Source organism: Acanthisitta chloris, unplaced genomic scaffold, assembly GCF_000695815.1.
Source record: "Acanthisitta chloris isolate BGI_N310 unplaced genomic scaffold, ASM69581v1 scaffold18602, whole genome shotgun sequence".
Taxonomy (NCBI): Eukaryota; Metazoa; Chordata; class Aves; order Passeriformes; family Acanthisittidae; genus Acanthisitta; species Acanthisitta chloris.
Genome location: NW_008660104.1, coordinates 4,485 through 16,965, shown reverse-complemented (window position 1 = coordinate 16,965; position 12,481 = coordinate 4,485). Strand labels below are relative to the sequence as shown.

Here is a 12,481-nt window from a genome sequence, read left to right as displayed (position 1 = left end):
CAGAGGCCACAGTGAGGATCATGGGAGACAGAGTCCAAGCTGTCCCTCAGGAAACTACCTCCACATCCCGCTTCAGCTTTTCAAGGAAGTTCTTTTTACTCTCTTCTCCAACATGCAGCTTCTGACCCTCATTCAAGAAGTCGTTGTCCTTGAACGTTGGGAGATCCTTGGCCTGCAACAAAAAGCCTGTGTCAAATTCCAGCCCTGCTCCCTGGGGCAGGGCTGGCACACGGATCCCTTGGCAGGGTGTGGGTGGAGCAGAGCCTCCGACCACTCTGGGGCTGCTGCATCAGGGGCTTTGGGCTGGTTTAAGGGGCTTATCCTGCCCACTAAGGATGAGAATGGCATCAGTGAATCTGTGGGCTCAGCTGTACCTAGAGGGAAACTCAAGGGAGACAGAGCAACTCAGCTTTCAAGGCTGCCAGGAAGATGTGCTGCAGGCTGAAAACTCCAGCCACAGAGAGTCCAAGCATCTCCCAGAATAGAGAAGAAATTAATCTTGTTGGCTCCTGACTGGGGGGAAAAGGGTGAGAGCTTGGAAAAACAAAGCTTGGCTCCCTAAAGACTTGAGGAGAAAATGAACACCACTACTTGGTGAGGAATCTGCTTGCTGCAGGCCCTGAGGACTTCTCAGAGCTGTGGAAGGACTCACAACTCCTTTGTGCAACTGGGAATTCAATGATTCCATCCTTAAAATGACACAGGAATGTGTGGTGGCTTTATAGATCTTGTAGGAATGGTCTGAGGCAAAGTGCACACGCAGAAATGGCTCAGGCCAGTGAGCTGGGGACACTTGGGCATGGTGACACCAGAGGGTGTTGGTGTAAATGGGAGTTCCCTGGCTCACAGCAGAGATCCCATCTTAGGGCAGGCTGGAGGAGACTTCCAACCTGGAAATCCTATGGGCAAAGCATGTAGGCACTGCTGTGATTTCCATAGGAACTTCCTGGCAGAACCACAGCTGAGGTTTTGCAGGGGCAGGATGCTTTGTCCTAAGTGAAGGTTGTGTGATCAGTGTGGATCTGAATGATAATTCTTCTTCCACTGGCACCAGAACCCAAGTTTAGGTCCATACTGAGATATTCCAAGAATCCAAGAGGAGCTGGGCTGGTTCCTAAAAGCATCTCTTGGAAAATCTGACTGCTGACCTGTCTCAGTTTGGTACCTAGTGCTATGGAGAAATCCTTCCATAAAGACACCACTGCACTACTGGGGGGGTTGGTACTGGTGGGATTGTCCCCCAGGAAATTCCCCCATTCTTGGCAGTGCCAACATAACAAAGCAGGGCAACACCAGCACCTTCTCTTCTTGAGCACTACTGGGCACAGCCTGAAAAGGTGGGACAGAAACAGGTTAGCACTCAGGGCCTGTTCATTATCCCCTGCTCAGTACCCCTTTGGAAAAGGGAAGTCACTTGGATCCCATCTGCTTCCAACCAGCAGGAGGAAGGAAAGGCTGGCCAGGGATGTCCATACCTTCTCTTTATCGCTTGCTTCCCTGGATACTGTTGAGCCCTGGTAAAGAAAAGTAAAGCAAAGATCATTGCTGCACTCTACGTCACATTCCCAGACTACTGACACCATTTAGTTTTTCCATGCAGGAAAATAATGGGAATATTTTTTAAAATCAGTGCTCAACTCCATTTTTATGCCTGACACGGAATCACACATCTCCCTGGTGTAGCAGGGGATTTGGGATGGGGGAATGGAACATTTGCAGCTCCATCCAGAGCCCCCAGACTTGATCCCTTGGCCAAAACCCAATGCCCATGACCTTGCCAAGTGGGTGCTATAAAGACCAACCCTCACCCTGCTGGAGAAGGAGCTCCCAGCACCACGGCTCTCCCAAAGCCTCACCTTCAGGTCATATTTCCTGTGCACAGTCAGCCTGTGGCTGAACACATTCCTGGTGACCACCATGTAGGTTTCCACCCCGTCCACGGTGAGTCGGTACATGCCCAGGAACTGGGGCAGGAGGGTGTTCCCGTGGCACTCCACGATGAACTGCAGGAGAGCAGGGGAGGGAAGGGCAGAGAAGGACAGTTCTGTCACACAAACCCCATCTCTGACATGGCACAAGCTCAGCTGATAGCAAAGCCTCCACTTCCAGCCACCTGACACCCATGTGAAAGGAAAGGAGGTTTAAAATGGCTCAAGAAAAAGAGTGAAGGGGTGATAAGAATCTTCCAGCTCTGAGCTGTGACACGGTATCCCATTCCCTGAGCAACCTGATCCAGTGGGTGGCATACCTGGCTATGGCAGAGGGTGGAACTGGATGATCTTTAAGGTCCCTTCCAACCCAAACTATTCCATGATTCATGACTGTGTGCCATGAGTCAAGTGTGCCCTGGCACTGCCCAGCTTGGATGGGCAGGGTTGGATATCCCAGCCCTGGCAGTGTTCATTCCAGGTTGGACAAAGCCTTGAGCAACCTGCTCTGGTGGGAGGTGTCCCTGCCCAGGGCAGGGGGTTGGCACTGGATGATCTCTAAGCTCCATCCCAACCCCTTAACATCCTATGAAGCTATGAAACTTCACTTCTCCTGGTGACCTGAGTGTATCTGAACATGAAGAGCAGAGAAGCTGGCAGGAACATGGACAAAGGTAGAACATTTCTAGCTGTCCCACTTTGCCCTCTCTTCCCTCCTCCTCTCCAGTCCCTCTGGAATGTCTAATGCAAAGGACTGAATTAGGAGTATGTTTACAGGTCTCAGGTACCAGCAATCCATAATTCATTGATGTAAGGAACTGGATGAGCTGTGAAGGGGCTCAGCCCCAGGAAGGAGGAGGCAGCTGGGCCACATTTAGCTCTCAGATCCTAAGGAACTTTATTTTCCTCCACGAAAGCTTTGCGCAACCGAACCCAAGCTCCAAATCCCCAGGGTGTTTGCACCTCCCTCCCCTCCCAGGGTTCCAGACTCACCGTACCTGGTGGTACTTCTTTAAGATGTTGTGCATCTCGGCCACATCCTCACTGGACACTGCCTTAATGACAAACCTCCTGTCGTAGGTGGTGAGGAAGCGCGCGCCGCAGCGGCCCTGGCTGTCGCTGTTCACCGGCGCGCTGCGCGTCACCGAGTTCTGCGGGGACACAACGGGGGGGGACAGGCAGGACCTGCCACCTCCCTGTGGGGGAAGAGCTTGGGAAGCCATGGGTGAGCAGGGCCAGCTCCATGGCTGAGCTGTGGAACACACATCCATCCTTGGAGAGGAGAGAGCTCCCATCCTTGGAGAGGGAAGAATTTGGGAAGCTATGGGTGAGCAGGACCAGCTCCATGGCTGAGCTGTGCAACACACATCCATCCTTGGAGAGGGAAGAATTTGGGAAGCTATGGGTGAGCAGGACCAGCTCCATGGCTGAGCTGTGGAACACACATCCGTCCTTGGAGAGGCTTGGAAAACTATGAGCAGGGCCAGCTCCATGGCTTAGCTGTGGAACACACACCCATCCTTGGAGAGGCTTGGAAAACTATGGGTGAGCAGGGCCAGCTCCATGGCTGAGCTGTGGAACACACATCTCTCCTTGGAGAGGGAAGAGAGGGCTTGGAAAACTATGGGTGAGCAGGGACAGCTTCATGGCTTAGCTTTGGAACACATCCCTCCCTGCAGAGGGAAGAGAGGGCTTGGAAAACCATGGGTGAGCAGGGACAGCTTCATGGCTTAGCTTTGGAACACATCCCTCCCTGCAGAGGGAAAAGCTTGGGAAGCATCGGGTGAGCAGGGCCAGCTCCATGGCTGAGCTGTGGAACACATCTGTCCTTGGAGAGGGAAGAGCTTGGGAAGCATTGGGTGAGCAGGGCCAGCTCCAACATGTGGCTCTGGCACACACATCCCAGTGTGCTCCAGCTCTGAATGGTGACAGGGTGCTGGGCGAGCCCAGAGCACACCTGCAAACACTCTGTGCCTGGTACTGAGATGTCCTTGAGAGTTCAGATGTTCAGCACCCAACTGTTTACAAGTCTGGTCAGAGCCTCAGAGCCTCCACCTGGGCCTGTTATCTCTTGACATGTTTTACTCCCACACCTGGCAGGTGTTTCTGGAGAAATATTTCACTAAAGAGGCAAAATATAGGCCACAAGTTCTTAGCATTTCCTCCTGGAAACTGAAGAACCATGAGGATGTTTCTAAGGTTTAAGGAAGAGCAGAACAAAACTGAAATGGCCTGCTGCCTGTTCCATCAAAAAGCAGCTAAAACTGGCCAAAGTCTCATTGTTTGGGAATTCTTTACAGGTCATCCTGCAGCCAAGAGCCACCCTCAGCCTCTGCTGCTCTTGCCACGGGACAAAAAAAGCTGCTGAGTATAAATAGCTGAGCTGTTCTTCCGACAAGCAGCAGCATCTGTCTGTATCTCCTGTCTCCACCCTTAGCAACGAGACACTGCAGCTTCCCCTTCAGACTTGCAGCACGACTGGAAAATCCCAGGAAAACTGCAGAGCAAGGATCTACACTCCATTCCCTGAGCAGCTCTTTGTTCTGATGCCTCTCCCCAGGCAGTGGCACTTGCTGTGAGCCTCATCCCTCAGCCACAGCTGCTGCTCCTCACACCTGCCAAGCCAAGCAGGTCACCTCTCCTGTTTGTTTCCTCCATCACTTCTGAGCTCCACCTTCCCCCTCCACCTGCCCAGCACCTGTTCAGGAGCCTCTCAGCAGTGTTTCCTTGCCACAGGAGCAAGCAGAGGGGGAGAGTGGAGAGCTGTGCTCTGAAACACAGCTGGACAAACAGCTGGACAGTGGTGTTTAGCCAGGCAGCTGTGTTTCAGCATCTCAGGGCCGGACAATGTGTTCGAGGGTGACAGTCCCACTGCTCTCTCCTCCTCCCTCAGCTCCGGAGGGCTGGCAGCAGAGGGAGCCTGCTCAGCTGCAGGCACACACACACAGACAGAGCCTGCTGTGAAAGAAGGATTTACCATGTCATGCTGCAAGTGAGCCCAGAGGTTTCCTTTCAGAATGAAGCATTTAAAGCTTTTAAAACTTTAATGAAGCAGGGGAAAAACTCTGCTCCTGCCAACAGCTTTAGAAAGTGTCAGGAAAATAAAGGCAAACAGAAAAATCCCCTTTGCTTCTTGCTGACATTTGCAAAGGAGCCTGTGCTAGGCAGTTTAATCAGCTCTCACCTCAAAACCACAGAGCTCTTCTCCCGGAGATGGGAAGGAGAAATCGTGACCACACAGAGCGTTACCAAACTCACAGCCCTTCGGATTGCTTTGCTCCCTTCCTGTCCCTCCCACCTCTTCCACACTTGGGCTGTTATATTTAGCATTCTGGCTCTGTTCCCACTCAAGCCATCACATTTTATCCACCTGAATTTAACTCAGTTCATAGCTGGACACTTTGAAAAAAGCCAAACTCTGCCAGAGATGAGAGAAGCAATCCTTCAGAACAACAGGTAAATGCTAAACCAAGTGCTGAGAGCTCACAGGAGTGTGGGACACACTCAGGGAAGGCACATGGATGTGTGTGACGTGGGCACACACACACACACACACTGCCAGAGGGAAGCAGAGCAGGAACAGCACGTGAAGCAAAGGAGGGAATGAGCAGGAAGCTTGCAACACTCCCCCCCATGTGCCTCCCTGGGCTGGCAGAGTCTCTCAGAGGATGCCCTGATCCCTCAGTGCTGGCACTCTGCCTGTCTCCATCGGCGGCGGCTAATTCCCTGACACCCAGGGCTGCCAAAGGCCACGCAGGGATCAAAGCCTCCCTCTCCCTGCACTGGCTTTCCCCTCACTGAGGAGCTCTCCAGGCAGCCTGCTGCTCCTCCTCTCCTGCCTGCACAGAGCTTGGAGCTGTGTGAGCAAGCGAGGCCCTGCTGCAGCAGGGAGAGCTGTGACATGCCCCCTTCCCTGGATTTAAGCCCAGTGGGGGTAGCCAAAGACAAATCTCTCCCCTCCCAGGCCAAGCTGAGCCTTAGGGGATGTGTCCCACCTTGATACACCCAACTCCACAGCACAAACACCTGGTTAAAAGCAGCACCTGAATCTGTGAAAACACTACAGACTCATTTTCCTTGCAGATGTTCTGCCCTGGATCGTTGCTATCCTCCACCTCTTCCTGTCCACAGCCATCTGTGCCTCCTGGTTCATGCCTGGGGCTAAGCTCTCTGCACCAAGGACCATCTTTTCCTTCTCCTATTGCCCAGTGCTTGGCACAACAAGATTTCCACGGCTGTGGGACCTTGGGTTATGTAAAACCACTCACCCCATGACTACCAACCCAGAAAAGCTGATGCTAAAAACGTTTGTATCATAGTTTCTCCTCCAGTTTGGTTATTCTACCTCAGGGAAAGGTGTTAGGAGGGCAGGGAGAGAAGAGACAGTACCTGGTAGTCTTGATCATCAATCCCAAATCTCTCTCGGAGGTTCCTGAACACCAGTGGACAATATTCCTTAAACTTAAAGCGACTTGGCAAGTTCTCCCTGGGGCAGAGCAGAAAAGATATTCTTGTGTAACAATCAGCTTGTGAAATCAAATTCAATCTTTCTCCCACTCCACTGCCAACCCCCCAGGACATCCCACCCCCTCCCACCTACAAGGGTCCTGGCTCTGCAAGTGATTCCCCTCATCAGGACATCTTGTTTCTTTGGAAGTCACCTCTCTGTGGCAATGTCTGCAGGATCCTGACTAAGAAGCTGTTTGGCTGAGGATGTCTGTCTCGCAGAACAATCTCCTCTGTCACCAGCACAGATCTGACAGAATAATTTCTCCCTTTCCTCCCCCTTTGTTGCTTTGTGCTGTGCAGTCCCAGCTGCCCCCTGCACACACTGTTACTGGGGAAGATGAAAAGCTGGAGGAAAAAGGGGAGGGGGGGTGGGCTCTGATTTCAGATCACATCAGATCACTCGTGCGTCAAAACAAAGGTCAACGCACGACAAACCAACAAACCATCTCTGCCAGAGGAGTGGGAGGGAAGCAGCTCCAGCCTGGCATGTTCCAGGCACAGCTTTGCTGCCAGGCTGCCCCCAAGCACAGGCCAGTGGGACACAGACAGCATTTCCTGTCACTGAGGGATGGATCTCCTCCCCACCACAGCTCTGCTCCTGCCCAGAGGGAAGAAGCAGAGAGGATGGTCCTGCTTGGACACAGTGGGAGATTTTGGCAGCTCCTTCTCAATGAGAATCCTGTGCAGCAGTATGTGGGAAACTAAAATCTCCGTAGGAGAAGAGGGAAGAGCAGATACTGCACATTGTACGTGGCAGAAAAGACAAACTTTGGAATCACACTCCCACTCTCCAAAGCTGATCCCTGGGAAACTTAGTGAAAACAAAGGATTAATCAGGGAGTGCTGCAGCCTTGCACATACACAGAGATAGAGCAGAGAACACAGCTCTGAGCACCAGACACAACTATGGCTTCAAAAGGGCTTCCAAGCACTGATTTTTTGGGGAAAAAGGAGATGGGGGTAACTCCAGGGAGAGCCCATGGCCAGGGGTACAACGTAGCTTCAGAGCTGTGAACACTCTTGCCCCTCAAAGGACATAAAACAACCCACAAAAGAGAGACTGAGCCCTGCCACGTCCTGCTGAGGGCTCTGGGCAGGGCACAGGCTCAGGGCTTGTGTCCAGCCATGCCAGACCCTCTTGGCATTTCAGCTGGGAACAGTCCAGAAGGCCTTCACCATGCCAGTTTGCCCCACAGCACACAGCTCTAACTAGAGGCAAATGGGAAGCACCTACTTACTTGTTGAATAGATGATTGTCCACCTTAATCTTGCTGTAGGCTTTAAAGTCATCAGGCATTAACATGACAGGGACAGGGACATTGCTGAGCTCGTTGATCTGAAAGAGAAAGGCAAAGGAGGCTCAAACCTCAAGTTCCAGTGCCCTGCAGGGAACTCAGGGGCTTCCCAGGGTTGCCAAACACCCCAGCAGCTGATTTTGGAGCATTAGGATCCCTTAGACTGAGGCAGCCTGAGGAACACTGTTTACAAGGAAGGATCTCATTCCATCCTGTTGTGAGTCCTCCCTCTGCTCCTTCACCTTCCACTGACCATCCAAGACACAGCTGAGCACCCAAGCCTACAAGCCAAGAAACAGCAGATTTTATGTTTTAACTAAACCACCTTTGCCTTCATTTAGGAGATGTTGCATCAGCCAATTTCTTCACCGGTTCTGTTACAAATCACAGATGACCAAATCTTGGCCATGGGCAGGTTTGGTGCAGCACAGCACAGTTCCCTGTGGATGCTGTTTCTCTCTTGCTGTCTCCTGTTGCTCTTATCCCACACCTTCTCGAAAGGGATGAGTCACTCCACTAGATTGTTTTTGCTCCTTAGTCATGTGTGGCAGCCACAGGAATACAGGGAAGCAGAAGAATGAATGTTCAGCCACTATTGTACCACCAGGCTCGTGCTGCAGCACCCAGCAGTGCCAGTGTTCATACCAACCATCAAAAATAACCAAAATCCTCCTCTGGGCTGGATCTGGCTGAACTGCTCCAGACAAGCCTCTGCACTGACAAGGCTCTGCACTGACAAGGCTGTGCCAGCTTCAAGAGCAGGTCAAGAGGCAACACATTTCTGAGCTGTGTTTGGGGATGGCCCTGGTGTCATAGGATCAGCCAAGTTGGAAAAGACCTCCAAGATCACCAAGTCCAACCCTACTGTGGTTACCAGACCATGGCACTAAGTGCCACATCCAGTCTCAGCTTGAAAACCTCCAGGGATGGTGAAAAAAAAATAATCTCTTCCTAATATCCAACCTAACCCTCCCCTGGCAGAGCTTGAGTCTGTGCCCTCTTGTCCTGCTGCTGGTTGCCTGGGAGAAGAGACCAATCCCCACCTGACTCCAACCTCCTGTCAGGGAGTTGCAGAGGGTGATGAGGTCTCCCCTGAGCCTCCTCTTCTCCAGGCTGAACACCCCCAGCTCCCTCAGCCTCTCCTCAGAGGCTCCACACCACTCCCATCTCCCTTGAACTGCTACTAACAGCCTGGATTTAGGAAGCAGTTTCATTCCAACTCTGTTTCCATGATTACTATGCCAAGCAGGTAATGCTGGAGAGAGGCACAACACTGGCAACAGCAGGGTTTGGCCAGGAGTCAGGTCTAGGGGCTGTTCCCAACACCAAATCTTCAGCAGGTCAAGTGACTTCCAGCACACTTGGAAAGCTGCTGGAAAACTTCCCTGCTGGCTGGGAACAGGGGCCAAGCCACCAGACAAAGGAAAGAGACTCCAGGCCTGGGATTCCCCTCTCCCTGCATGCAACTGGACACACAAACAGCTGCTGCCACATCTCTGTTGGACACTGCAAGGCCCATTGATGTCCCAGCTCTGGAGACCTAATTCCACGAGGTCTGTACTTCTCCTTTCTCCATCATCATCACCATGAGAAACCAGACCAGATTGAACACACGTCAGACTGGAAAGAAAGACACATCCAACTGCAAGGAGAAAAGAGGCTATTTCCAGAGACAGCCATCCCACACAGCACAGAGTTGGGAAGCAAACCGGCCACGGCTCTGCTGAGAGCTGAGATGGTACAGCCATGCCCTGTGCTCTCCTTACAGCAGCACCGAGGAGCATTAAGCACTCCCATAAAACGCCCTGGGATGTATGGAGAACTGCACAGATGAATGAATAAATCATGTCAGCTGCCTCTCCCCATCAGCAGGCAGCACGGGGCAGGGAGGCTGACACCCCCCCGGGTAAGCTGAAGGCTCAATCCTGCCCTGAGCCACAAGAGAGACAAGCAAGGAGGACTGAGGCTGAGGAAGGGATCTCCCAGCCACTGCAGGGAGCTGGAGCACAGTCCCACGCAGTGATTTCCCCTCAGGGTGAAGAGAAAACAACTAATTCTGTACCACGACAGAGGCGCTGCCTCCAGCCACTAATTATTGCTGTCTACCAGGAGGGGAAGCCCGACAGCACAGCTCCTGCCACACGCCTGCTCCCAGCCCTCTTCCCGGCGCTGGGGAAGGCACAAACAAGCCATTATCAGCTCGGTGCAGAGCGGAGGAAGGGTGCTGACGGCTGAGAGGGAACAGCGATTTGGAGACTGTCTCCTCCCTGGCAGAAATTCAGACACAGACGTTAGCAGAGGGAGATGTCAGGCGGCTCTGGGTGCCCTCGTTTCTGCCTCGGCACAGACCTCAAAGCGATTGCTGTACCTGTTGCCACACTCCTGACTGGCAGAAATGGTACGTCAGGAGCTCCTTTCAAAGATGCTCCCAAGATACAACAGCCTGACAACAGCCCCAAACCCCCACCCTGTGAAGGCTTTGCCCCCTCCCAGCTGTGTACAGCAGAGATTTCTGGATGCTTCGGAATTCTGGCTCTGGAGGAGCCAGGGAGAAGGAAGGGGGTTGTGCTGGGCACCAAAATCTGGATGAAGAGCTGCACTGGCCATTTCTAGCCCCAGCACTGCCCACTGCTCTCCACTAGGTCAGGTGGCCACTGGACCTTTGTTCCTGACACTAGTCTGGAAGCAAACGTGGGTTTGTTTAGGCGTTTTTGGTGTTGGGTGCATCAATTTGTTTGGTTTTTAAGCCCTGTGGGCTCCCACTTTCCAAAGGGAGAGGAATGAAAAGCCCCCACACTGCCTTGGAAAAAGGACATCCCAACCCCTCCCTCCTCACAGCACAACCCTCAGCATCCAGTTCCCTTCCCTGAGGCTCACCAGGCTGTGTCCTGCAGCCAAGTGAAACACGAGGAGCCCTTGTCCAAAGGAAAGCTGTGACCAGCACCCAGCACCTCTCCGCAGGGATCCTCTCCTCTGCTTATCCCTGTGGAATCTGAGCAGCCTCCGGGAGCAACGTGACTAACGCCTGGCACATGTTTGCTCTCTCGCCTTCTCCCCAGGGAGAGGAGTGTGGCAGGAGATTATATATAGCAGAGTGTGTGTCTCGGGGTATTTATGCTACACGAGGCAAGGTCACAGCAAGGTGCACAGCAGAGAGGTGCTGGGCAAGCCTCAGCTCCTGGGGAGCTTATTGCCATGTCTCTGACACACCTGTCTCCCAAAAAGAGATGTCTCCCAGCCTTGGGAAGTTTGCCTGTACCACCACCTTTGGGTACAAGATGGGCAGTGAGATCCTGGATGTGGTTCTTGGCTCTGGAGGAGGTAAGTGCAGACAGCAGAGTGCAGCAGTCACACCTGCTCCCTCCCTGCAGGGCTCACAGGCTATTTTGAGCATCACACGACAGCAGGTACAGCAGTCTGTGCCCAGGATATTGCCACACCTCTGCTACAAAGGCTTTAGAGGCCCCAAAGTGGACAAAGAACAGCTAATTTGGAGCAGAAGCTCCTCAGCCCAGGGATGTGCCCCCATACCCAGTGTGCTGCTGGGGCTCTGTAAGGCTTCCAGGCTTTTATCCCTGACCTGGCAGTGAATCCACTTGAAAATCAGCTCCTGGTTCTGCCCAGTCCTCTCCTCTCCCCACTAGGCAGAAGCACAGCCACCTGACAGGGCCCAGCCCAGGCTGAAAGCACATAAAAAATTGCATTTTGCCACCTGCATTTTGCAGAAAGACATAAGGCCCAGCCCTGCCCCTCCCAGGTCACGGACAGTGGGAATGGCACACACAAAATGAGCCTCACAAAAGGCTCAGGAGCTCTCAGAGGGTTTAAAATCAAGACACATTTTAGACAAACCACCCGACACCTTCACCCTGCGACAGCAGGAACACGGAGCCGGTTCCCATCTCTCCACCGGTTTCTCATCACATTCTGAGAACAAAGGAGCAATTCCCAAGCAAGTCAGGCAGCACTGAGAGTCCAGAGTCATTCCAGCAAGGAGAGAGAAGAGGCAGATCAAAGCAGCCACAATCCCAGAGATGCAGAGGGAAAGGCAGGTGCTACCAAGGAGGGACCAGGATGGAGTAACAACAGGAAATGAGGGAGGGAAGACCTTCATCTCTCCAAATCCACAACCACCACCCTCCTCTTTAGCACCCAGGGAACAGCAAGCTCAACTCTGCAGCTCCTCCTTCCCCCCAGCACTGCCCAGGCCCTTCATCCTCACTCAGCTTTGCCTACATCCCCAAGAAGTCTCCAAATACCTCCTGTCCTTCCAGGCTGGAAAAACCTCTTCCTTCTCTCTGTCAAGCTTTTATTTCCTGGTCACTGGAATTCTTGAGCCAAACCAGTCAGGAGGATTCTGGGTTGATCTGTGGTTGATAATTTGTGTTTGCCACCAAAGCCAATTCCTTTCCCAGTAAGAGCCACATCAATATTCCATGTCACTCAGGGACAGCTGTTGGGATGAACAGGCCAGGCATAATTTTGTTTCCAAACCTGACTGTAGCCTCAGAGTGGCAATTACCATTAGTAAATTGATGGGAAAATGCAATTTGTTTACTAACAAGATGCAGCTGATGGGAGTGTTTGAGCCTCCTCTCTCTAGGATTCTTTACAACAGGAATCTGCTCAGGAAAATAAAGACACTTTGTTCCCCTCCAAGCCTTTCAATCAGGCACCTCCAAGTACTTTGTGAGCATTAGTTAAACTTTATTATCCTCGGGGGAAAGAGGTAAAAGACACATGGCAAAA

At 52.5% G+C, this 12,481-nt stretch overlaps 1 protein-coding gene across 1 annotated transcript in view; it reads right to left on the bottom strand.

Annotated features, from left to right (window-relative positions):
• Window positions 1-7,768, bottom strand: part of PIP4K2B (phosphatidylinositol-5-phosphate 4-kinase, type II, beta) — a 10,425-nt gene extending 2,657 nt beyond the window's left edge. The window contains exons 1-6 of the mRNA XM_009069699.1: window positions 7,676-7,768; window positions 6,318-6,414; window positions 2,927-3,079; window positions 1,857-2,003; window positions 1,476-1,514; window positions 59-172 (exon numbers count right to left, since the gene is read on the bottom strand). Of these exons, the coding sequence (XP_009067947.1) occupies window positions 59-172; window positions 1,476-1,514; window positions 1,857-2,003; window positions 2,927-3,079; window positions 6,318-6,414; window positions 7,676-7,740 (615 nt within the window). The 5' untranslated portion in view covers window positions 7,741-7,768. The remainder of the gene's footprint in view (window positions 1-58; window positions 173-1,475; window positions 1,515-1,856; window positions 2,004-2,926; window positions 3,080-6,317; window positions 6,415-7,675) is intronic.
• Between the last annotated feature and the right edge of the window lie 4,713 nt (window positions 7,769-12,481).